Raw genomic sequence first — 27,344 nt, 5'->3', positions numbered from 1 at the left:
TGCTGCCAGCATTGCTGCAGAGGTTCAATGGGTGGGGGGTCAGCCTGTCAGTGCTCCGACCATACACCGCACACTGCATCAAATTGATCTGCATGGCTGTCATCCCAGAAGGAAGCCTCTTCTAAAGATGATGCAACAAGAAAGCCCACAAACAGTTTGCTGAAGACAAGCAGACTAAGGACATGGATTACTGGAACCGTGTCCTGTGGTCTGATGAGACCAAGATAAACTTATTTGGTTCAGATGGTGTCAAGCGTGTGTGGCAGCAACCAGGTGAGGAGTACAAAGAAAAGTGTGCCTTGCCTACAGTCAAGCATGGTGGTGGGAGTGTCATGGTCTGGGGCTGCATGATTGCTGCCGGCACTGAAGAGCTACAGTTCACTGAGGGAACCATGAATGCCAACATGTACTGTGACATACTGAAGCAGAGCATGATCCCCTCCCTTCAGAGACTGGGCTACAGGGCAGTATTCCAGCATGAATACAACCCCAAACACACCTCCAAGATGACCACTGCCTTGCTAAAGAAGCTGAGGGTAAAGGTGATGGACTGGCCAAGCATGTCTCCAGACCTAAATCCTATTGAGCATCTGTGGGGCATCCTGAAATGGAAGGTGGAGGAGTGCAAGGTCTCTAACATCCACAGCTCTGTGATGTCATCATGGAGGAGTGGAAGAGGATTCCAGTGGCAACCTGTGAAGCTCTGGTGAGCTCCATGCCCAAGAGCGTTATGGCAGTGCTGGAAAATAATGGTGGCCACACAAAATATTGACACTTTATGCCCTAATTTGGACATTTTCACTTAGGGGTGTACTCACTTTTGTTGCCAGCGGTTTAGGCATAAATGGCTGTTGGTTGAGTTATTTTGAGGGGACAGCAAATTTATACTGTTATGCAAGCTGTACACTCACTACTTTACATTGTAGCAAAGTGTCATTTCTTCAGTGTTGTCACATGAAAAGATATAATAAACTATTTACAAAATGTGAGGGGTGTAGCTTTTGCTTGTGCATCAAGTTCAAAACAGGGTTGCTTGGTGCTGATTTGGAACAGCTCAGAGGTAATTAGGTCATTTTCTGTCATGGTAGTTTGTGGCTGTGAAAAGAGACACAGCCACAGAAAATGGTATTGTTTTTCTGAGAAGGCTCTATTTACCACCACCCTCCATTAACAACTGTCTTTAAATCATGTCTACTTTAATGGGAATTCAAACACTTCCATGTGTTTTCTCCCCTCACTGACACTGTTTAGACAATACTTGTTTAGCAGACCTTCAGAGTGCATAAATACCTCAGGCCTTGTTTTTATGCTTGCTATTGTGAAAACAGAACATTTCTAATTTAAATAGGAAAACCATCATCAGAATAGATATAGGAGAGAGGTGAGATATGAGCATGTAGAAACCTATGGTGCACAAAGAAACAGGCACTCGCGCATGCAAAAAAGTTTGTATGTGTACAAAACCAGGTGTGGTATTTTAATAATTCGTCTTCATTGTCTTCGTCTTCTTCTATACGTATGAGTGAGGCATATAACTGCCTATTAACCCCTGTCTTTTACAGGAACTTAGTGAACTAAAACTGGAACATTCGGGAATATGCAATGTTTTGGCTGTAGGCTCTGCCTCACTTTTCTGCAGTTAGAAACTAGAATGTTCTGCATAAATGGCACTGAAATGGTTACATCTTCAGTGTCATGGTGCTTGGTAGCCAACTGCAGCTGTGTTGTGGGACAGAACAAAAACAATGCTAATTTAGATTTGACTGTCATGTTTCCATCTGAGTTTAAAGTTGTGTGTGTTAATCTGTGTACAAGGTCGACAGACCAGACCAAAGAGAGCCCATGGGACGGCTTTACTGAGAAAAGTTATTAAACCAATAGTATTCTCCCCAACACTGTTCAGTCTGCAGTTTAATAAATGTAAAGTATGGCAGCAGAACATTTGTGTTATGCTGTAATTAATTTGTTTGTGTTGGTTTCTGCATTATATGCATAAAATGAGGTGCCTGTGGCTTAGAATGGAGAGCAGGTTGTCCATGAATCGTGGGGTTGGTGATTTGATACCTGGGTTTACTAGTCCACATGTCAAAGTGTCCCTGGACAAGACACTGAATCCCAGGTTGCTGGCTGTCCCATCAGTGTCTGAGTGTGTGAGTGATTGGGAGTGTGAATGGGTGAATGATCAAATAGTCTAAAAGCACTTTGAATGTAGAAAAGTGCTATTCAAGTATACAATAGACCATAACCTTGTATAGAGATGCAGAATGCAAATTATTCTTTTTAAGAGAAAGCATGAAAGGGTAAGATTTGATTTTTGTGTTTTCTTTTAAGGTGTGTGATCTTTTTCTTTCAGACAAGGGCATGTCTGGTGATTAAAACAATAACACAATAGCTTAGGTTGTAATGATGGATATGGTAAAGAAAACACCTGCCAGCAGCCTATTCCTTAACACAGCTGTCTATAGAATTCATATTAGTGCTAGCACAGTTGCTAACTGAGCTAACCCTTCCCAGCTTCAGCTTCAGTTATTTTGTGTTGTCCCCTTGTTCTTTTATTTAGACCAGTAGATTAGTACTGTGATTAAAAAATACATTTCATCTTCATCATCAGTGGCTAAATTTTAATTTAATTTTCTTAGTTTGTGTTTGGAAGATGCCTATTTAATGCACAAGCCTCTCTTTTCTATGTGTCATTCAGTTGTCCCTCGGGGATGAACACTGTGAAGTGACACGGAACGGCTATGAGTCTAAGGAGCTGGTGTACTTGGTTCATATTTACTGTCAGGTAAGAGGGACCTTCCCATGGTGTTTAATGGCACAGTCATACAGAAATACAGAACATACCCAACCTTCCACAACACAGTGTCCACTTAATCTGAAAAAACAGTCTTTTACTCTAAAACCCTCTCGAAAGTGATTTCTAACCAACAGATGATTGATAAATGCAACATGTGTGCACCTCTGTGTGCTGACACAAATCAGATATTACTGAAACACCTAACATAGTTTCAAAACTCCAAGTAATGTGGGGATTTGCAACTGAACTGGAAAGAACTGTGGGTGAAAGCCAGGATGGGTGACTGATTTTGAAGAATGCTGGATAGAAATGGCTTTGTAATAAAAGCCGAAGGGTTGGCTAAAGACTTCACATTAAGTACTGTACATTTTACTTTGGCTAAATTGTACAGATTTTATTGCTTATGTTGATCTCTTGGATGCTATCTTTAAGTGTTTCTATTTAAATGGAACAATCACTTATTCATGGCAACCATTATTGGTGGCAGCATCCATCCAAATATCCTGTTTTATTATTCTGGGCAGAGGCTATATGAAGTTTTCCCTGTTTTTTGGCATGGTCATTATCTTCTACAGCTAGTTGTGCAATGCTGGTTTAGTTTTATTGCAGAGGTCTTGTCAAAGTAGAAAAGTTTGGTTCAGTCATCTTCTCAAAATCCTTTTAAAGGAGGGATGTCAGAGGAAAGTAGTAGCCAAATCAGATAACATTACATCATATACAAAGTTTTGCAAGAAATTTAATTAACCCAAATTTGGGCAAAGCCTTGAAGTAGAATGCACACATGCACACCAGCTGCTCAGATGCTTTGCCTCCTCCAGTGACATTTTTGATTCTGGTTTCATGCATATCACTCTACAGATCATATTTCATTTGCACGACCTTGGCAATGCCATACAAGTATGTGGTTGTGTATACTTGAAAATTCCAAGTACTCACGGCCATCAGAAAACTGTTAAATCAACACCATCTCTTTTTGGCAAACTGGCAGAGTTGGCCTTGATTTTGCTTTAAACAGAGAAAGTAGCACAGCAAGCTTGGTTCACTTACAAAGACCCAGAAAGAGGGGTAACTAGAAACACCATCTGAAAGTGGGGCAGGAAAGCTGAGCCCACAGAGCCCTCCCAGTTTTATCTTTCCCAGCCAGCACTTTCCAGAGCTGGAATCAGTGGGCTGAGTGGTGCACTGCAGTCCCAGTCACACAAGCTCTGGCCTCGGTACAAACAGATCTTTTTAGGCCAAATCAAAGCAAAGACATTTTCCACCACTAGTTTCTCTAGTGAGGTTTTGAGGTTAGGAGCACTGGGTGGGAAAAAAAACAATAAATCCATGGAGTCACTCACTCATTTTTTGCATTTTTTTAAATCAAAATTATATTTACCTTGGTGAATTTGGGATAGCGTTCTCTTGTTTTGCACTTACATTGTTGGCATGTAGCCACTGCATTTTACTAGGAAGTATTGAGAAAGCCAGTGATATGCTTTGGTTATAAAGCTGTTTTCAATGTCGAAGAATGAAGTACAAGTCAATGGAGGACTTCTGTTTTATATTATTTTTTATATTTATTTTTAATTTAATTATTTTTTGAGACAGGGCAGCACGGTGGATAAGTGGTTAGCACTGTTGCCTCACAGCAAGAAGGCCCTGGGTTCGCAACCCATTTTCTGAGTTCTCCCTGTGCTTGCGTGGGTTTTCTCCAGGTACTCCGGTTTCCTCCCACAGTCCAAAAACATGTATGTCAGGTTGATTGGTGACTCTAAATTTCCCATAGGAGTGAGTGTGAGTGTGTGAGGTTGTTTGTCTCTATGTGGCCCTGTGATGGACTGGTAACCTGTCCAGGGTGTACCCCTACCTTTCACCCAAAGAAAGCTGGGATAGGCTCCAGCAGATCCCTGGGACCCTGGTTAGGAATAAGCTTAATGCTTTGCTCTCCAACAACTGGATTATTTTTTTAAACTGTGATACTTGCAGTGTCATTGTATGTACTTTCACTCTGATTTTGTATCATCAAAGTACTTAGCCAGAATGTCCTATTTTCATGTTTGTGCTGTATTATATGGATTTATTTTGTTTTTTTATGTTACTCATTTTTCAGTTGATTGTTGCAGCTAATCAAGTGTATTTGTAATATACTTATTGCAGACAGTGTACAGCAGTGCAAACATTCTTTTGTGCATTTTCATTTTTCAAGGCACAGGTCTACACAATATATAGCATTAAAGGAGGGAATTAAAGGAAACACTGCTCACATTCAGCTCTTTATCCACCCACTTATGGATTGGTTTGTACGGCTTTTCACTCTGAAGAAGACAATGTATTGCAAATAGATAGCCCTCTGCCTTTGTTCCTTGCTCGTTGCACTCACATTTTTGTTGTCATTTCAAAGGGTCGAAGCTGGATTGTGAAGCGCAGCTATGAGGATTTCCGTGTTTTGGACAAGCACCTGCACCTCTGCATCTATGACAGACGCTTCTCACAGCTGCCTGAGCTGCCTCGGTTGGACAGTCTAACTGATCAGTCCGAGGTGCTAACTGAAAGCATTTCAGACTTCCTAACCACACTCTTTACATTTTGAAATGAATCCCGGGAACTGCTAGTGGCTTATTAAATTATTTCATGTATAGTATGCAAAATTAATTTTGATTTTTAGTTTTTCAGGATCCTTGCCTTGCTTAAATATCAAACAGCTTTGTTTGCACTCTGACCTCCACTGCCCAGTACTTAATCAGCCTCCAAATGAAATAAATTTAGAACATTAAGACCACCTGTCTAATACTGTGTATTCACAGGAGTTATTGCTCGAGTCACTCTGCATCTCCCTGTACATCTTCTGGAAATCCCTCAGCTTTCATGGTTACACTGTCAGGAAGAGAACACATTTACCTGCCATTCAGTGAACATCCTCTATAAAAGGAGTGAAAGCTGTGGTTGTGTTGCAAAGACAAGTTAGACATCATTTTTAGACTAATTCAGCAGCTTCCGCACTCCAGTTGTGATACTTTATCACCACTATAGCTGCAGAACACTTCTCTTCATAGTGACCAGTTCTCAACAAAGATTCAAAGCAAAATGGAATTTTTGAATCGAATGAATGAATCATCAGTGAGCCCTGTGAAATTGATTCTGAGCTAGATGAAACCTAGTCACCGACTGGATAAACAAGTTTTGTGTGTGTGTGTCTGTGTGTGTGTGTGTGTGTTAAAGACAGAGAGATAGTTTAACTGACTGCTATATACTTCTATACTTTCACCAGTAGGTGCATTAATAGGATCCACTGTTCCAGCAAAATTTTGAATTTTATGGTCCACCAGTGATGATGTCCAGCATGAGTTTAACTGTCAGGTCCCTAAAGAGACCTGATGGTTTTGACAAGATAACCTTGGCCCTCAGAACTGAAGCTCATATCTTTCCCCTTTCTTCTTGGTAAAGACTTAGTGGCACCATTAGTTTAAATTTTCACATGATGCACCAAAACTATAAAACTACATTTCCCTTGTAATATGAATGAGTTACTGCAAATGTCATGTTAGGGGATTTACCATGCGACCCATTTTAGCTGCATAATTATCTACCTTTGTTCCTTAACAAACACACATTAAAAGGTGCCAGAGACATTTAGTGCTAATTATTTATACTGATAGAAGGCAGCTGTGTTTGGAATTACAAGTTTAGTAGCTGGTGCATTAGTAGTGGATGACTACAGTACTGAATTGGTACTGTCTGAAGAGTAATGTGTCAGTGTAATGACTCTAAACTGTGTGTGTTTTGTTCCATGCTAGTCAGTTTCCCAGATGTTGTTAGCTTACCTCTCCCGCCTCTCAGCCATTGCTGACAACAAGATCAACTGTGGGCCTGCCCTCACATGGATGGAGGTAAGGCTGCTATGTCCTCTTTCTCTAAAGAATACACTGACTCTTTGGCAGAGCAAATATATATTTCCAGGATTTATAAGGAGATCCAAATTCCATTTTTTTTAAAGTGTTTGCCTTAAAAGGTTTTGAAAGAAAACATAAAACAGTCATTAATGAAGAAAATCATTAATGCCCCGGCACAGTGGGGGAAAGTAGTCTTTGCTAGTTAGAGAACCGATGCCTGAATTGTGTGAACACTCAGCATACACTGCAGAGATGTGCAGCAAAGAGAAAAAAAATCTAATGAATCCTGATGGCATACTGGGAGAAACCTCAGGGTGGGCGTGGAGCTATTGCAGCTTGAGCACTGATAGCATAACAGGGATAAGGAATAAGGAATGGGGAGGATCTTGAAAATATCTCCAAAGGGATGCCCCTGAAGAAAAAAAGTATGGGAACCAATGCTGTTACTACAGCATAACTTTAGATTATTGCAGTATTACTGCTGTCTTGTACAGACGTAGACAATTAATTTGGTCATCTTATAAAAAAGTAGAAAAGAAATTTTCTAGCTGCTACACTTTGCACACAAATTTATATAAAGTCTTATTTTTTAGTAGTGTAAAAGTGATGCTAGTGTAACTTTAGATGCAGACCTTAGTCCTTGTGTGACTGGTTATGACCAGCTATTTATATGTGACCTGTGTTTTGTTTAAAATGTCAAACATGGGTTGTAACAACCTCAGAATCAACAGATTTCGACAGCATCTGACAACCCCAATAAAAGCAGAATAGTATGCACTTCATCAGAATGACTTTTTATTCCATGACAATTATACTCATTTATACTCATCGTTATTTTCCTGTATTTTGTAACCATAGAAATTTGCTAACCAATGGCTGGCATTGTTGGAATGATGTGTATGCTTTGTCTATGTGTGTTAGGTTGACAATAAGGGGAATCATCTGTTGGTCCACGAAGAGTCATCCATCAATGTGCCAGCTATTGCTGCTGCCCACGTCATCAAGCGCTATATTGCCCAGGCCTCAGATGAGCTGTCTTTTGAGGTGATAACATCAAACATACACTCATGCTGTCTCTGTGTTTTTAGTTATACTAATATTAGAGTTTCTCACACGTCTCATCTGCTGTTGTTTTTTTTTTGTTTGTTTGTTTTTTCTTTTGCTGCATAACAATTTATAACATTGAACTTGAAGGACAGTAAGAAAGAAAAGGAAAAAGAACTGAAGGAGTAATAAAGGTGTCCTTTCCAATACATGTGCTCAGCACCTGAATAGGTAGCTGAACCAGGTTTTAGACTTCTACGCCTGGACAAATCACTTTGCTTGGAACAAATCTTACTGAAATTATACTCTCACAAAGTTAAAGCCTTGCTTCACTTTTTTGCAATCGTTCCATCAACAAGAATTAAGGGGAAAACCATACATGCCTTTCATCTGTCTTCCCTTTGTTGCAGGTTGGGGACATTGTATCAGTGATTGACATGCCCCCTAAAGAAGACACTACATGGTGGAGAGGCAAACATGGCTTTCAGGTGCATAGCTCACTAAATGTCCCTAGGGGACAAAACTTAGGCACTGGACACTGTTCATTAGACTTGTACTTGAGGTACTTCAAGGATGGATTAGGAGAGAAACTGAGTGGTAAAGCAGATTTCAAATACTCAGTTTGACCCAAAAGGCAAAGTAAGATAAAAAGGCCTTTTTATGTGAAGCTTTTGAGCAAATTACAGTATGAATGCATCACGCTATAATACTGAACTGATTCATATTCTTACAAGATCCACTGTCCTATAATACACTAAAACTGCTTAACATGCACAACTATGATGCATTTTGCCCCAAACACATATATTTGACAGACGTTACAGTTTGCAAGTGTTTTCAAACGTGTGCTTCTCCCCTCAATACAAATACATTTAAGCATGAATTGTGCAAGTAATAGGAAAACCAGTTCTGAGGACAAAGCATGAATATACAGTGCAAAGGGGAATTAAAGTACACATGGATGAATGTTTTACAGTCAAAGTCATGGAGAACAAAAGTCGCACTCCTTGTTCTGTGCATGCATTCCAAAGTAATGTGAATTTAATGATAAATCGGCAGTGTCTTACACAAATCAAATGGGTATCTTCCAAATTATAGTCTTTATAGTGAACAAATTCATCTGGCGTTGTTATCTTCAGCATGACAACACTGTTTGGGAGAACAAGGAAGAAATTCTATACCTGTAAGTCTTGCCATTCAGGCTTACTGGCAGAGTGGCAGCCAGAAGGCACTGTCTTATCTGATCACTTATATTTCAGACAAGTTATCAGTGACTGGGGACTATTGCCATCCTCTGGATTTACCATGCTTCTTCTGAACGCATAGAGAGATAGAGCAGGTTTTTTCCACTGATACACATTGATTTTGATCTTATTGATTGCCAGCAGTTTGAAAATCTTGATCTACACTCTATACTTTCCCACTAAAGGCAGCCTGAAGCTCAAACAGGCAGGTGTTGGTGAACTGATAAATGTATGACAAAGACACCTGCAATACCACACAGGGTGTGAAATTCAAGTCCTCGAGGTCCACTGTCCTGCTTGTTTTCCAACTACACTCAGTGACGCCAATTCCTTTATTTTTGCATTTGAAAACATTTGGGTTTGACATCAAAAGATATATGAATATGAGACAAGAGATCAACATTTCAGCTTTTATTTCCAGGTATTTACATCTGGATCTGATGCAGAACTTAGAAGATTGCATTATTTGTAATAGTGGATATTAATATTATGGATATTATATCTGTAGGTGGAACAGATTGACTTAAAATAGATTAAAGTCAATAAGCCTTAACGTTTAGTTGCAAATCCTTTGCTTGCAATAACTGCATCAAGCCTGTAACTCATTGACGTCACCAAACTTTTGTCTTTCTTCTTTTGTAGTGCTTTTCCAGGATTTCACCGCAGTCTCTTTCAGTTGTTCGTTTTGAGGGGTTACTCCCTTTAGTCTCCTCTTTACCAGGTAAAATGCTGCTCTATAGCAGGGGTCTCCAACTCCAGTCCTCGAGGTCCATTGTCCTGCTTGTTTTCTAATTATTCCTGCCCCAACAGTTTCTGATTAGATGAACACACCTGATTCAGCAGTGGGTAGGACAGGGATAGTTGGAAAACAAGCAGGACAGTGGACCTTGAAGACTGGAGTTGGAGACCCCTGCTCTATGGGGTGTAGGTCTGGAGATTGACTTGGCCAGTCTAAAACCTTCCACTTCTTGCCCCTGATGAATTCCTTTTTTGTTTGGGCAGTGTGTTTTGGGTCATTATCTTGCTGCATGATGAAGGATCTCCCAGTCAGTTTGGTTGCATCTTTCTTTAAATTGGCAGACAAAATGTTTCTTGCCTTCTGAGTTCATTTTGCTGCTGCCATCATGTGTTACATCATCAATGAAGATTAATGAGCCCATCCCAGAAGAAGCCATGCAAGCCCAAGCCATGACATTACCTCCACTGTGTTTCACAGATGAGCTTGTATGTTTGGGATCATGAGCAGATCCTTTCTCTCTCCGAACTTTAGTCTTTCCATCACTTTGGTAAAGGTTCATCTTTGTCTCATCAGTCCATAAAACTTTGTCTCAGAATTTTTGAGGCTCGTCTCTATGCTTTTTGGCAAATTCCAGCCTGGCCTTCCTATTCTTCTTGCTAATGAGTGGTTTGCATCTTCTGGTGTAGCCTCTGTACTTTTGTTCATGAAGTCTTCTGGAAACAGTAGATTGTGAAACCTTCACTCCTGCCCTCTGGAGGTTGTTGCTGGTGTCACTAACAGTTTTAGGGTCTTCAGCTCTCACAATGTTTCTGTTGTCAACTGCTTCTGTTTTCCTTGGTCTACGTGTTTGAAGTCTGTTACTTAGTACAACAGTGGTTTCTTTGTTCTTCAGGACCTTCCAAATGGTTGTACTGGCTATGGCCAAACTTTGTGCAATGGCTCTGATTGATTTTCCATCTTCTCTTGTTTTTCACTCATAGACAGCTCTGTGGTTTTCATGTTGGTTACACATCTAACTATAAATGCAGTCTGCACAGCAAAACCCAAATCTGAAACTGAGTGTAGACATTCAGCACCATTTATTGTTTGAATAGTCAATGTAATAGGACACACCTGGGCAACAAAACATACCTGTCAGTCACATGTTTCAATACTTTTGCTCAACATAAAAAATGGATAGGTTCAAACAAAAGGTGCAATCTTCTAAGTTGGTAACAAATCCTGATGTAAATACATGGAAATAAAAGCTGAAACATTATCTCTTCTGTTCTTCTCTCTGTCTTTTGACGTCAAACCAACCCAAATCTTTTCAGTCTACAGTATAAATAAAGGAATTGGCCTCACTGTTCCAACACTTTTTGAGGGAGTGTATTTCTGCCCAAGCCACTGCTGATTACCTGGATTACCAGGTAATCACCAGGTGTGTTCAGCCAATCAGAAGCTGCAGGGGCAGGAATAGTTGGAAAAGAAGCTGGACAGTGGACCTTGAGGACTAGACAGGACATCCCAGGTGGTCAGTCTGTGATTATGAAGATCGTATGCATTGGTGCCAGCATCTATTCACAAGAGGAGCAGATACACAGATACAGTTATGGACTCACTATAATGTAATGTGTGGACAAAAAATATAGCAATGCTTATATATATAAATAACCATTTCTGTAAGCAGTAAGTGTGTAAACCTAGTTAGCAGATATGTGTAAAATAATAATAAAATAAGAATTTTTTTTAAATGTGAACATATTCCAGCAGTGTGACAATACAGTCTGAACAGGCCCTGTCCCGTCTTTCTTTAGTATCATTCTACACAAGGAACAAAACACACACTACAATTCTGCTTGTACTTCCTCCCACCTCACTGTGTCTACTACTCCACTCTATCCAGGTTGGCTTCTTTCCCAGCGAGTGTGTGGAACTTATAAATGATAAAGTGCCACAGTCCATGACCAACTCGGTGCCAAAACCAGGTACTCCTCTTCTTCTTCAAAAATTCACAGGAAATTTGTGTAGAAGGAAGTTATCACTTATGGCAGTTAATATCTCACTGATATGGCTGCGTTTTCAGGACATTATTATTCATGTGCTAGATGATAGTGTGTGTGTGTGCGTGTGCGTGCGTGCGTGTGTGCATGCGTGTGTGTCTTTATATTAACTTGCCGACAAATGTTTTTCCTGATCTGACAGATTTGTTGCATTAACTGGTTTTTGTATAAAAGCAATAGATCAATAACAAATTTAAAGTAAAATATCTCTTCACCGTTATTTCATCAGTCATACAAAAATGATTGGAATGCAGAGGAGATATACTGTGGATATTTGTTTTCTATGTACAAACCCTGCAGTTTTCTACATTATGTAGTGATAAGCGTAGTTTGGAATTGAAATTGAATATATAGACCCATGATTCTAACACATCATTCCCTGAAATAGCCTGTTATTCATGCAATATTGAGCCAGAACTGTGCAAGTCCACTGCAAATAACTGTGCTAATCAGTGGTTACTCAATATTTGGTTATTCAAATATTCAATATTCAATATTCAATATATTTTGGCATTGCCCAGTCCCAAGAGTATCAAAGACAAATGTATACTATAACAGTTTGGGGCTCAAAACAAACAGTTAACATGGGCTGACTGCAGTACAGACTTCAGCTGAACTTAAACCTGAACTTAAACAATAAATTACTGCCATTTTGGTATGAGCAAGCCCAGTTTTTTTTCCATGTCACATCTTCCAATCCAAAGACTGGTTGAACCACTATGACTGTGTCACAGCCATTTGGCTGGCTTTAGGGTGGGCAAGCAGAACTGTGGTCCCTAACCATCAAAAAGTCTCTCAGATCCCAGGTTTAAGTGATGACACACAGAAAATCACCAACCCCAAAAAATCTACAGTTATGGAGAATGGGATATCAAAATAACTGCCGCGTTGCTAGTGCTGTTGGATACCCATTTTATCTGACATGCCAGTCAAGTTGAGGATTTAGTTCTCTCAAACTTAGTGACTAATTAGAAATGCATCTTGGCATGTAAAGTTTACTAGTAAAGTGCATGTACAGCAAACTCCATGGTCCAAGGCTTGATTTAATCTGGTTCAATAACCTTTCTGCTTCTAAGCAATGTTGCATTGTTTTTTATTTTTGTTTGTTTGTTGCATGTGTGCTTATTTGTCAATCATGCTTTTCCCCTTACAGAGTATCTGCAGGTCGGGTGTATAATTTAAATATTTTGAATACAGTTAACAGATAATTTTCTCTTCAATTGCCTGTTTTTATTCATTCATTTTATGTTATTGATGCCTGCTACTGTATCTTTAATCAGAAATGTATTAGTTCTTTGGTCTTTACGTAAATCAAGGCTTGTATTGTACATAGTAATAAACACATTTAATTTTTGGTTTTCTAAAACCTGCATATGCCCTGTTATCAGTAATATTAATGTGACTCTTAATGAGCAGGTCTTGCTTCAAGTTCGTTATGAGTGACAGGACAAATTGCAGGTGTTTAACCTCTGTCATAACACCACTGCAACTCTACTGTCTCAGTGCATTGTTACTGTCTTACTACACAGGAATGTACACTAGTCTTAGCATGTGTCTTGATTTGTTACGTTTGACTATGACTCCTCTACCTCAGCATCCCCTTGCTCTGGCCTGCAGCCTGCTTCTTGGAGTCTCTTCCCCCCCTGTGCGTGTTAGTATACACACTTCATCTACCCCATCCACTCACACCACCCATGCTGGCTCAGGAACAAATACATGCACATTTGAACATTGTGTAGAGATTTTATAGCAAGTTTGTTTATTGTACTTCAAGTTATAATCCTTAAAACTTTTACCCTGGTTACACCAGTGGCATCTGTTAGTTCAGCATGTAAAGTGTAAATCTGGAATTCTAATCTAAAGTAGCAGCTAATTTGTCTTAATCTTAACTTGTCGCATTGTCATGCCAAAAACAACTGCCATCTGAATTCATGCATACAGTAAAAGTAGTAGCACTTGGTCTTTTATAAAAGCTTGGTTTTTGACATATTTATAACTGATATTAAAAAAAAAGCCCAAAATGGCTGTTGTCTTGTAGACACACATTGTAGTGAGCACTAACCTTGGGTGACTGTGCTTGGTCATTTGAAAGCATTTTATGTGAACTCACCATAGTCTGAAAGGTTGGGTTGGGCTTTAGCAGGAACTTAGTGCAGCACTAATACACTGTTAGGAGACTCAGCAGTAAACAACAGTGAGGCTCATAGCAGTGAGATAACATTATGAAGGGAACTACTGGATTACACAATGTATCATTTCCTCCACAGAATAAAAATGACTTTATAGAGATATAATTACAAAATGTAAGTATATTGAATGGCTATTGCTAAGAAAATTGCAGACCATAAATAGGAATAACATGGGCTTCAAAAATCTTAAGGATTATAACTTCAAAGTGAAAGTTACGTTCTCTTACTTAAAAAGACTTGTTTTATTGATAAATGCAGTGTTTCTGTAATTGCTTTATTTCATCACAATATCACTTCTCTGCAAAGCTTCTGAACTCATAGTCTCAATGTACATGGTTTCCCTGTTCTCTAACCTGAAGTGCTTCTCTCCCTCTGCCGATTCTGTCATGTCTCCATCATCCATCTATCCATCTGTGTGTTGGTCCATCTGTCCATCGGGCCGCATGCAGACTTGGAAATGGAGAGTGTAATACAGGACAGTGCATGGGAGAGCGACCTGCTAAACCACTACAGCCTAAGTTCAGGTAGACAAAAGCCCCTTGGAGTGTTACACCACCACCCCCTAACCAAAAACTAATTCCACCAGCCAGAGTCAAAGCTGCTGAATGTACCCTGTGTCTGGATGATGGCCAGCTGTGTTTGTGTATGTCTGTTTGGGTTAAGCTGAAAGACTTTAGCAGGGCTACTGTGGTGCTGGGTCTCGACCAGCCTTGATTTATTTAATCCTTTTACAATGAGAGGGGCCTGTAAACCCATCCACTGAGCATTAAGCTTTGTCCTGCAACTGTACGAATCTGTCTCCTGCTCCATGGTGACTGAAAGAGCACATTCCTGCAGGGAGCTGCACAGCATTGGAAAAATAGTCTTGCTCTGCTGGATCCACTCTGCTCACCACTAACTGTTGCTGTTCCCATTAAAACCATGGAAATTGTTAACATACTGCACTTCACCAGTTAAAAAGAACGCCAAAAAAATTAGAAGTTATCAGTCCTTCAACCCATGTGTTGTCTCACATTTAAAACTGGAAACAGTCTGTACTCTTCATGGTAAAAAATGGCTGTTTTGTTGATGTCGTTTGAAAATGAAGAGTTGCCAACTTTGAATACAAAATGATAGTCAGACTTCTTTCCTCTTCACATAGCCCAGTCGGCCTTACCAGTCAGTTCCTGACCCAGATGTAAAGCTCTCCTCTACCCCTCCTTAGTGAAGGCCTTCGTCATGTCTAGGGACTAGTGATTTGGCCAGCTGTCAGCATGTATGAGCCAAGACAGCTGGTTATGTGAAGGAGAGAGGAAGGGAAATGGGGAGAGAATGTGTGAGACAGAGAAAGATTTGTCCTCCTGTTCCAGAGGATCTCCAGTCATTTCCTGGTGCTGTGAAACTATGCAAGCTCCCTTGTGTAATGTGTTGCTGTGGAGCTTCAATAAGAGATTGTTGTAGAATGCACCTTTGTTTTGGGGAGGCTGCTTTTGATTATGTTCTAACACCCATGTTGTATAAAGCACAAAGATAACTTCTTATGTCTGCTTCTTTAAGTGGGCTGTCTACAATTGCATTACACAAAGTAAAATTGCATCATCTTTGTGATCCTTCACATTAGTGCTTTATTACATGACAGATTATCACATGAATTGTTCTTACAGGTGTATAGCCAGCAGGTAAGAATTCAGTCTTACAGCCATGTTTATATTTCAAGCAGCATGGTTCTGCTCCTGTACATTGAACTTGGCAAGATTCTTTCCAAACCTCGGGGTCAAATGGATTATTAACTTAATCTAACATAAAGCTGACATCCTGTTATATGGTAAATGACATATGGGCAGGAGCTAATTACTTCCTCTATATACTGTATGACTGGTGCTTTGCTTGTCTCAAAGGCGAACTCCACCGGCTGCTCCACTTCTTTACAAGGTCACTCACAACTAAAATGTCCCCACTTTTGTGACAGTGACTCTGTTTTAAAGATATATCTTATAACAAAGAAGTTCAGAGGCAAAATGTCATGCTGCAGGTTTCATTCTGTGCTTTCAGATCTTGTCATTTCACCTGCTTTCTGCTCTGTCTGTGCTTTAGTGTTGGAAACAGTATATTCTGTGCTGTGCAGACCAAACTGAACTTAGTTTGACTTTCTCAGCAAATTTCATCTGTGCATATATTTTGTGCAGAATAGCAAATGTTATAGAGCAGTTATATACACATGGAAAATGGGCAATACTTTAAGAATTATTCAGATCCTCTACCTAAGGGAAGTACAAATGAATGATGCAAAAAATACTCCCTTACAAGTTTAAATTAATAAAGTAGAAGTACACAATATTATCAGTAAAACTTAAAAGTGGTAAATCTTTTGACACGTCCTCTGCCTAAATATGACATACATAGATTATTACTGACGTGGTAATGTAAGTGATGTAAGTAGTTTACTGTTGTATCTCCTTAAGGTGGAGCCAGTTGGGAAGTTATAAAGGTGCCTGCGGTGTGTAGGGGACATGAGATAATTATTAAGAGGGAAAAAACAGTTCTGTTACACATTTCTGTTTTCGACATTTGGAATTTGGCATGATCACTCTTCAGATGAAATGGACAAACCTCAGTGCTAATTGTAGAGGAGAAGCAGTATATTGTTGAATAAAGTGGAAATACACAGTAAAGTACAAGTACCTTCAAATTGTAGTCTACTTAAGTACTGTAATTGTGTAGATGTACTGCGGTGCAGACAAATGTCTAAGCAGTCACATGTAGTGGAAGAATCTGACTGCAGTCTTGACTGACTGCAGACCAATAACAACTTAGTTGGACTCTGTTTTGACATTTTGACTTTGGGACTAAGGTCATTAGTAATCATGCTTTCAGTGGACCAAGGGGAGAGATCACTGACTCAGTGCTGGGCAATTTTAAAAACTTTAAACCAGACTGAGTCGCTCTGACAAACCCCAAATGGATTGAATAGGAAGTCTCATTTGTAACGACTCATTGTAACACTTCATATCTCAGCTTATTGCGGTCGCAAGAGGTGGTAACAATTTAATTGTAATCTTGCACATATTATTTTCATCTCGGTGCGTAACAGCAATTCAATGTATGACATGCTTTGTATTTCTGTAAAAAAGTACGAATAAGTACCTTGGATATGAGAGCATAGAGGATCGAACGGGACCGTAACGTTTTGTTTTGCTTTAGGTAGTAGGCTACCTTTCAGAAATCTACCAAAATGAGTGCAATTATCACATGAAATGTTGTACTTTAACAGATTCACTACTTGTTTAGTCCCGACCACTGCTCTGTTTGCTAAATAGTACCCGCAGCTTTTAAGGATGGTATTAATGGTAGTTCCCATATTTCCGATAGCCCGAGAAGGCAGCAGCAGTAGGACGTCTGTGGTCTCTGATCCTTCAGCTGTTACTGGCCCCTCTGGTCATACAGACTTCGGTGCTTTCAGGGGACGTGTCGTCGCTGTTTTCTATAGGTGTCCTGATAGTCAAAGACGAAGACAAGCGCATATTTGTCCTTTGGACTTTCCTGAAACTCAGCCATAAAGCCTTAAGGCAGGTCCCGCGTTATGGGGCGAAGGTAAGAATATGGCTTAGATCGGAGTTTTTTTCTTTTTGTTAGTTTGTTTTAGATACAGATCCTCCACTTGGATTGCTTATAGTTTTTCCCTTGCACATATTATTTTCATCTCAGTGCGTAACAGCAATTCAATGTATGACATGCTTTGTCATTTCTGTAAAGAAGTACAACCTGACACCATTACCGGGTAACCGTATTCTACATGGTCATAGTATGAGCATGTAGTAAAATATTCTTCCTGCGCATGTGGTGCCCTGTTTTTCCATTCTGTTTTTATAACATTAACATTATTCACCTTTTCTTCCAGTTATATAACATCCTACTCTAATTACAAATACATTTACATACAATATTAAACAAATGATATACTGAACACTTGAAGTTTAACTTGTTTGTTTAGCACATTAAACCTCCCAAACAAACTAAAATACAACTAGTGCCATAGATTTGCTTAAAGGTAATGTCAGATCTGGTTCGACTGTAACAGGCAATGAAGGCAGTTAAATTAATTATTAAATTAATTAAAGTGTGCTTTTTTTTTTTTCTCAAAGTGGCCATGGAGAAGTCACACCTTTGTGGCCCTGTGGTTTGAAAAGTGCTCTTTGTAAAGATGCTAACATTTTTTGCAGCGTCATGACTGTTTTATGTCTCCTAATTTTTAATATGTTGTGAAGTTATTTAGCTTAAGTAATGGATGAGACCGCAGGGCTCAGCTGACATCCTGCCTCTGCCCTATTTCCCTATACTAAAGTTGTGTATAGTGTATAGAGAGTGAACAATAAGGCGTTTTGTTTCTGCTATCATTGCGCACTTACACTCTTAGGTCCAAACAGAAGTCACTGTCCCTTGTGGCTGCATTTTAGGAAGGCACTGCTTTGTTGTTTACAAACTGAACAGCCACCCAGAAACGCCAACAGGAGATGTCTGCCTCCCAGCGTTTAGTCAGTTATTGTAGTAATGTAAACATTATCTCAGTGGGTAGTCTCCTCTCATTGGATAAATGTCCTCTTTTCATTGGCAGCTGTCAGAAAGCCACACTAATTAAACTCCCTGGAATTTGTCTGGATTAATCATAGAAGAATGGAATATATTTAATGAGTTTTATACTTTGTCACTCTCATAATCTAGGTTGTCTGTTAGTAGTTAGTAGCACTGATCTATGGAGTAGTATTGAAATGTTGACAGACATCCTCAGAATTGCAATATTTACTCACATAATGGATTTGATGGTATTTCTAAATGACTATCCCAGAAAGACTCAACTTTAATTTACAGGACCCACCACAGTAAAAAGACATGTAATCTATTGAGTAAACTGTTTGGCACATCCACGTTACACTCTAGCCAAAGCATGTGGATATCTGAAAGTGATGATACAATCATACCCAGGCCATTCACATAATGATTTCTTGAAACTGCAAGTTTCCCACTTACATGTGCATGTGGTGTTAAGTGTGGAAAGGGTGCTGGCTGAAGGCCAAAGGCTGAGCTGAACTGTGAATCCCCCAGGAGCCCTGGTCACTCCTCCTGGTGGATGTGTGTTCAGGAAATGCTGACACACAGAGTAGTCATATCAGATATCTCTGGCTATGGTGTGTTAAGCAATTGCTGTGGTATTATTGCTCTACCCCAGGAGCTTTTGCTCTGGAGTTGGACTTTTCCTCCATTCTGTGTCCTTTGAAAAACTCCTTGTAAATTGAATGGAACGAGATGGTCGCTTTGAAGTTTGGAGTGGGGAAAGAGTGTAGGATCTTTGCCATTATGTCTGTGATTGTTTGTGTTTTAATGCTTTGCCTCTTTTCTCTTCATCCTGTGCTCATCATATCCCAGCCCCACACTGGACTCTCTCGGGGGAAAAGCCTTAGCATAGAAACGCAGTCTGTTACTGTTCCTTGGGCAATAACTATTGTTTTCTGTGTTTAACTTCATCCCACCTGGTTTTTATCTGTTATATATGCAAATGCCAGGCACCGGCCACTGTCTCTCATTTCCCTAGCTATAAACACCGTCTTCATACATGTATAGATGACATATTGAATTCAAAAGCTGTTGCACTTGTTTCACACATGAAGCTCAGTTTACCTGTCATGGTTAGTCCTTTTCAGCCTGTGAAACTACAAACTAAACGTTACCAACTGTAGACGTGGCTGTTTTATCAAGAGAGGGTCTAATAAAGACCATATCCAGTTGCATCATGAGACATGTAGGAAATATTTTTTTGTCACTCCTAAATGTCAGGATATCTTAGTTTCTATTGCCTCAGATCTGACCAATATTTTTAAATGTGTTTCTTGCAAGACTTCCAGCTTTGAAAGTTCAATGCTGAATCACTGAAGTATCTAAATCTTCTAATTAATGTCAGCAAAGCAGTCCCACTCTTCTGAAATGAAACGCCTTTTACCCAGCTGCAGTTCAGCAGTGAGTGTGCCTGAGGCAGTTAAAGTGCTACTCTGCTTGAAGAGTTGCTGGCCCTCTGGCTGTCGCCTGTCTTGACAGTAAGCAGATAGGAGTCTCTGTCCATCCTGAGAAGAGTCGTGCTTGTCATTGCACTCCTCTTCCTTGCATCTTGCTTTTAAACTGGGTTTTTAAGCCAGAACACTCTAGAAATAAAAGTGGAGTGTCAGTGCAAGCCAAAACAGTTGCAGTCAGTACACCCCCACCCCCATGATACTCAAGGCCTCTTTTGATGCCTCCACTGTGACTAAACAAAGCTGTGTCAGCAGTTATGTCTGTGGGTACAGCAGCACAGAAGGAATTTCTCCCTGAGGGGTAAACTGCAGCTCTACATTTCCCTTCAATGAAATTATGGGTTTTATGTGCGGATGTTGGCTCAGGGGCTGGCTGTTGCGTCAGAATCGATTGTGCTGCTTCATTACAATGGAGCACAATAGAGATTCTGTATTTAAGAGTTTGTTTCAAGCACTTTTGTTTACTTAGAGGAGTGGGGCAGTTGGAGCTCTATAATGGTACAGGATTGTTTATTTTGAGACAGGTGTTTGTGTGTTGAGCATCGTCCTAAAGAATTTAACAGATGAGATAATCCTCTATGACATACCAACATGAGAAAGTGTGAGGAAAAAGATCTTGATCTTGTTTAGCAGGAAGACAGGAAATTAGATACTAAGTCTAAATTTCATTTCAATGAAATTGCCTTTAGTTTGTTTAACAGCCACATGTTTAATCAACTGCATGCATTCCCATCAATAGTTTTATTCCACTCTGTTATACATAGTTTACCTCCATGGTGTACTTTAGCATGCAAAAAGCCTCTCCTTAATTTTTAGCCAGTGGTTCCGGGCAAGTGGGCCAAGTCTCACACAGTGACTGTTTTGGGGTAGTTCTTTGTAGTAATAATAATATTCAGCATGTGTGTGTACTTCATGATGAATTAATTCACAGTCGCATTACTTCTGACAAACCACTAAAAAGGGCAGTGAATAAAGACATAGCCTTGACACTTGTTTTGGGTTCTAGCTATTACATAAACATTATGCAGCTTTAATGCAATTTCTTTTTGCTCTGGAGATTCACTCTGGTCAGCAATGGCCTACTTTCAGTTGAACTGAAATCAGTACAGAGCTCAGCTTGGCAACAGCAGACAACTGCACCTCTCTAAAGATTAGTTATTTGATTGAATCATATATGGTCTCTTCTTCAAATTGCAACCCATGCATTTATTGTGGTCTGGAGCAGGTAAAGTCACGTCTGTGAAACACATGAGAAAAGCAGAAGGGCTGAGAGCATGACTGTGGTCGTAATCAGGTGAAGGAATGTGCCCTGGAATATAAATAAAAACTGATGCGACACAGGACTTTTCCACTTTAGCCCAAACCACCTCAGACAGGAGATGTTGGTGTGATCACTCTCGTTTTTAAGAGATTAGTAAAGTTCCAAATGTTGTGTTGCTGAACGAATACAGTGATTATATGTACATAGGTAATGAAGCAGGTTTAATACTTCCCTCAGTAGTAAACTTCAAGCGGGTGGTGTTGTCTGTTTAAACGTTTCAGATTTTGGGAGTGTGGACCATGTGGCTGCTGAGTACTCCGTTCTACGTTCTTTTACAGTTTTCAACAATCAGAACAGATAGTTTTGCTGTAGAGGATTGAAGATTGATGGAATAATAGAAAGAGTTGTTGGTCAAAGTCAGTGTGAAAGGCAGCATGATGTACACAAACATTAAATGCAAACAGCTAGCAAAATGTGAAACACAGCACAAGAATATCTTCAGTGAGGCAGTGACAGGAGCTGAGGACAGACCACTGACACTGGCAAGAGAACAGGGAGAAAAGATCGGAGAGGGCAGTCTTTGTTTACAGTGAAGTTGGTGTTGCCAGAAAAACAGAAGAATGTAAATGATGCTGCTTTAAACCTTTAAGATCTCCACTAAGAAAAAAAGTGATGGAAAATGTGTTTCTATGCATTTTTTATTTCCGTGGTTCAATAATAACCATCTAGTATAGACCAAACAACTGAGCTGGACATTAAAGGGTTAAGAGTTTTCATAACCTGATCTGAAAAACTTCCTGTGCTGTTATGTAGAGCTCTTTTCACAGTCAGAGGCTTTTATTGGAATAAATGTACAATTGTACAGTAAGTGATGAAATTAGTGAGTTCAGGGTTAAGATGGTGAAATGAAATGCAATTTTCTTTTGCTATTAACCTGCTTTGTTCAGGCATCTTTAGTGAGCAGCAGTATTTCTATACAATTACATCTAAATTGCCTTGCAGTCAGTCATTTGACTGAAATAGCATATTAGGTGATGCTCTGTAATGTAACAGTTTCATATTCTGTTCTTTCAGGTCAGAAAATACTATAGCCAGTTTGTGTTTAACCAGGTCAGAGAGGTGGCTTAAACTGAACAAACTGAACTCACTACTCAGTTAAAGGAAAACTGGAGCTTCCATGAGTTCATTTTTCTGAGTCTAGTAAAATGACCCCAGAGTGGAAAAACACTCAGCTACTGTCATCTCTCCAGTGTGATTTCCAGATTATTTGATTCACTTCAGTAACCTGTCCAAAAACAACTGGTGTGTAGTTTAAGGCACTTACGACCCTTTTCCAGAGTATATAAACCATGTCAGTTTGAATAACGAAGCTTACACATGAAGCTTACACAAGGAAGGGTTTGCATTAGAATGAAGCGGAAATGAAAAATGCACTAAAGTTGTGCATATTAACAATTTTAGTGCATGTTGAGGTTGTGTGAAAGCTGAGCCAGTGTCAAGTCCGGAGTTACTGTATTGTTATAAACATTTGTGTATAAGCTCTAAGCTCAAGCTCCTTCCTTCCATCTATCTATCTTCAGTGTCTAAGAAGCACGGGAAGCTGATCACCTTCTTGCGCTCCTTCATGAAGTCCAGGCCCACCAAACAGAAGCTGAAGCAGAGGGGCATCCTCAGGGAGAGGGTCTTTGGCTGTGACCTGGGAGAACATCTCCTCAATTCAGGACATGATGGTGAGAAAGATAGACATATGAAAGTAGGAGTACTTCCTGGACTTCTCTCTTAATACCATTATTTAAAACTATTAATTCAACTAAAAACAACAAAAACTGCCTACCCGCGCATCTAAAGCTTAACATGTTCTCTCTGTTTAATCTGTACAAAACAACACAGACAAGAACGGATCTCCCTGGTCAGTATGTTATATGCCAGCTTAACCACCAGTTATCTGAGAATTATTGTATTTAGGAGTGCTGCACGGTGATGTACTGATGATCTGTCCAGGCTCCAGCAGATCCCTGTGACCCTGGTTAAGGAATAAGGGGGTATAGATGATGGATGGATGGATGGCTAGATCAATGGATTACTGCAGTTTGTCAAGCTCTTCGTCATCATGACACTTTCAGGTTGAATACAAATTAAATACATGCTTAACATATATCACTGGCATCGACTGTTTGCCAGAGTTCAGTGTTTGTTTATATTTAATTGGGGAAAATTGTCCCATCTCAAACACATTCGCCTGCCTCCTCCATTCTATGTTATGAGCTAACAACTTTCAGTGAAATGTCATCATGGACCATGTCAAAACAAATATTTACCACATACTATATGGAAATCTACACTACTTTCTGATTGTAAATGAGAGGCTGAAGTCTGTACCTACATTTATTTGCTGCAGCCACATTGATTTAGAGAGACTGAGACATTACGGTGTCTGGCAGGTGAGCTGATGTGAAGGTCTCAGTGAGAGTGAGAGGATGATTGTGTCCTGATTAGACTATAATATTAGCTCCAAATGATGTGATGATAGCACTCTGCTGCTGAGCTTCGATCAATAACTTAATTTCCCTTCCCCCATTCAGATGTGTTTTTCATGCAGAGAGAACTCTGTGAGCATGGCCTTGGTTGTTCTGCATCACAGTCACACAGTCAAAGGTGACCTCTGTAAATTTTGAGAGAGATGAGCCACACAGTGGTCTTTGGACTGCTATTATTGAATTGTAAGAAATAAAAAATAACTGGAGGCTTGTGCAGCAAAAGAAACACTGAGTTTATGAGTAGTAGTAAAGATGAATCCAGGTTGTAGGCCATTGTAGACAAGCCACCTTGACTGTGTTGGACCGCACCATAACACATGAAAAGGATTTTATTTTTTATACGTTTTTGCCAATAAAATTGTGAAAATTGATTATAAAATGTGGCCATTGCTGTTTAAGATTTTACTAAATTCTAAGATTCTACTAAATTGAAAAATTTCAGCAAACTGATGCTGCTCCATGAAATAGATGTTTTTGTCACATTTGAAACCAGATGCAGGTTCTTTATCATTATGCTGTTACTATGTTTTCTAGCCTGAAATTCATCAGTACACCTGTTTTATAAAATGATCCTTTTCGTATGAGTACAATAGAAAGGCTACTCCACACAGCACTTTGGTGGTCGGAAGTGTTATGTCAGTGATAGTTTTTCCCAAAGCAGTGTCATCATTTTGGATGAGCGCTTTCAGTTCAATTCAATTCAGTTCAATTTATTTGTATAGCGCCAAATCACAATACAAATCATCTCAAGGCACTTTACAAAAACAAAAAATCCAACAAATCCCTTATGAGCAAGCACATGGCGACAGTGGAGAGGAAAAACTCCCTTTAACGGAAGAAAAAACCTCCAGCAGAACCAGGCTCAGTTTGGGCGGCCATCTGCCTCGACCAGTTGGGGTGAGTGGATAGAGGAGAGAGAAAAGAACAGCAACAATAAACAACAAATAGACACTGCAGGTTGGTGGGGCCAGTAACTAGCAATGTACAATAGCAATATGCAGCTCCAGGACCAGGGACATCTGCAGAACGTACAGAGAGAGAGAGGGAGAGAGCACAAGGTTAGTGACATTCAATGGTGGAATATACATGTGAGGGGGAGGAGAGGAAGAGAGGGGAAGGGAAGGGAGTGTTAGGGTAGGGGGGTAGGGGAGCTCAGTGCACCGATGGTCCTCGGGCAGTCTAGGCCTATAGCAGCATAACTAAGGGATGGTTCAGGGTTGCCTGAAGCCAGCCCTAACTATATGCTTTGTCCAAGAGGAAGGTTTTAAGTCTAGCCTTAAAAGTACAGAGAGTGTCTGCCCTCCTGAACCCAGACTGGGAGCTGGTTCCACAGGAGAGGAGCTTGATATCTAAAGGCTCTGCCTCCCATTCTGCTTTTGGAAACTCAGGGAACCACAAGTAGACCTGCACTCTGAGAGTGAAGTGGTCTATTTGACGCTGAATAACTTTCACATTCCACAGACTTACTTGTGTCAGAGGAGGCGACTGCCGACCGTCATCTTACTGTCAGTTTTAATGTTTTCATGTGAACTCAGTCACAGCACTTTAGATGGCAACATATTTTTTTTGTAGTCAGTGCGAAAATTTTAATTTCTTCCTGCACTTAGGTCAGTTTGAGATTATAAATGTGCCTTTTTAAAGAATCATAAAAATTACTAAAAGCAACTTAACTAGCGCTTTTGAATGCTGAAGTATAAACTGGAATCAATAAGACGAATTTGTGTGTGTCCAGAACTTATTCCACATGTTGCGTATCTTTGGAGTAAGACAGCCTTGTACTGGACAACTAATTCCTCAAATCTCACCTGGTTTTGGGGGAATTCATCTGAACAGCTGTTTCAGCAGAGGTTTCATTATCTTGTCATTAACTAAATGATATTTGAGGTGTGGGAACCTCCTTAGACACACATTCACCATCCTTATCTCCCATATACACACATAAATAACATGTCACTGTGATTCATAGTTACCAAAGGAAAATTTAAAAAAAGCTGTGTTTTTCTGAGGGTTTTCCTTTTTTTGTCCTCCCATCTCTAACACAAAATCACAGCCCACAACACAACACATTATGTCAAGAATTTGCTTCAGCCAAAAAAACTGCAATGATGTAGAAAGTAGGTGAAATGGCAACCAACAGCAAAAGATAAATATCAGTACATTATTTATGATATATCAGGATATATTCATTTAATCTTTTTAGAAGGTTCAAATGACAGCTCAGAGAGTGGTTTCACTTCCAAAGAAAGTTAGTGCATTTGCACTCAATATTCTTCAGAGCCAGTAGCTTTTTGTCCAAACCTAACCTGCACTTAACCTTGACTTGTTTGCACACTTCACAAAGGAAGGGAACCCTATTCTTGACCCAGTTACAGTGGACAAACATTGACTAAAAGAAATGTGTCAGATGATGACATTCAATTTTTCTGTTCACAGTGCCCCAAGTCCTCAAGAGCTGCACCGAATTCATCGAGAAACATGGTGTGGTGGATGGCATCTATCGCCTCTCTGGAATCGCCTCAAATATCCAGAAATTGCGGTAGGAGACACACACTGACCATAATACAGCTTGTGTCACGTCCTGGCTCAAGGGACGCGACAAAAGAATCAATGAAACTAAGATTCTTCTAAAACTTTAATGAAACGTGAGCAACCAATGTCCAGGGGTATGCCAAAGGCATCAAATAACAGATCAAAAATACAAGTAGCTTGCTAATCGGAACACAATCCAGTCCAAGCTCAAAACAAAAGCCAATCGTCTCATGCGAGGTCTCTCTATTGGTTTGGTCTTCTCTCGTCCGTGCGGGCACTCCCTCTTAAATCTGGCCAGCCCTGCCCAAACAAGGTGTACAGCATCCCCAATCACAGCTTCTCACTCCAACTTCCTGGAAGACGGCCAATCAAACACAACACCAAAACAGACACCAGATGGGGACCGTCACACTTGGCACAGGCTTTGATTCAAGTGTTTACCAGTGTCTGTGTAGGCTGCTTCAACAGAAAGGTGGTTTGTTGTAAGAGGAGCTCAAAAACCGTATCAGTTATCCAAGCTTTTACTGCATCTGTACCTTGTAAAACGAAATGTATGTGTTGTAGTCCTGTTTGGAATTATTTTAAAAGTTAGTGTTTACATTTATATGGTTAGGATAGGATTATGACTGCATATGTGTAAATGAAAATAAGTGAGGTCGTTATTTCTACCGTTTCTGATTCATTGAAATTGCATCTGTTTTCACTGATTCATTGATTACAGACATGAGGATAGTTCATAGAAGTGTTTACAGACTCTAGGTCACCTTCAGTTATTAATGTATGCTCACAATTAAAAGCTTTAAAATAGAACCAAAATGGCATTGTCATGGTTGGAAAATATAGAAAAACAGGTTACATTTCCAAATAGTTTGTCAGTTCAGAAATGCAGTCATTTTCTAGTTAATTAAAAATTTGTAAAAGAAAGAAATCACATGGATTTTAAGTTAGAGAAAAATTTTAACTTATAACTGTATGTAAACATTTTTTCATCCTCTATCAATAACTTTATTGTAAAATACTAGTGAAATTCAGACGTGCATCCATTCATTAAA

At 39.7% G+C, this 27,344-nt stretch overlaps 1 protein-coding gene across 6 annotated transcripts in view; it reads left to right on the top strand.

Moving 5' to 3' along the window:
* Nucleotides 1-27,344, top strand: part of arhgap32b (Rho GTPase activating protein 32b) — a 118,700-nt gene that overhangs the window by 80,758 nt on the left and 10,598 nt on the right. For 2 of the 6 annotated variants that reach the window (XM_026328039.2, XM_026328043.1), the window contains 10 exons: nt 2,699-2,785; nt 5,181-5,318; nt 6,574-6,666; nt 7,591-7,713; nt 8,124-8,201; nt 11,582-11,663; nt 13,333-13,389; nt 14,377-14,451; nt 22,807-22,956; nt 26,197-26,299. In XM_026328039.2, coding sequence (XP_026183824.1) covers nt 2,699-2,785; nt 5,181-5,318; nt 6,574-6,666; nt 7,591-7,713; nt 8,124-8,201; nt 11,582-11,663; nt 13,333-13,389; nt 14,377-14,451; nt 22,807-22,956; nt 26,197-26,299 — 986 coding nt within the window. Of the gene's footprint in view, nt 1-2,698; nt 2,786-5,180; nt 5,319-6,573; nt 6,667-7,590; nt 7,714-8,123; nt 8,202-11,581; nt 11,664-13,332; nt 13,390-14,376; nt 14,452-17,284; nt 17,498-22,806; nt 22,957-26,196; nt 26,300-27,344 lie in introns of those variants that run through there. The other 4 variants (XM_026328040.2, XM_026328041.2, XM_026328042.2 and 1 more) reach the window with 4 other exon arrangements.

This window comes from Mastacembelus armatus, chromosome 14 (genome assembly GCF_900324485.2).
Source record: "Mastacembelus armatus chromosome 14, fMasArm1.2, whole genome shotgun sequence".
Taxonomy (NCBI): Eukaryota; Metazoa; Chordata; class Actinopteri; order Synbranchiformes; family Mastacembelidae; genus Mastacembelus; species Mastacembelus armatus.
Note: the sequence above shows the minus strand (reverse complement) of the source record. Positions and strands in the feature narration are given on the sequence as shown.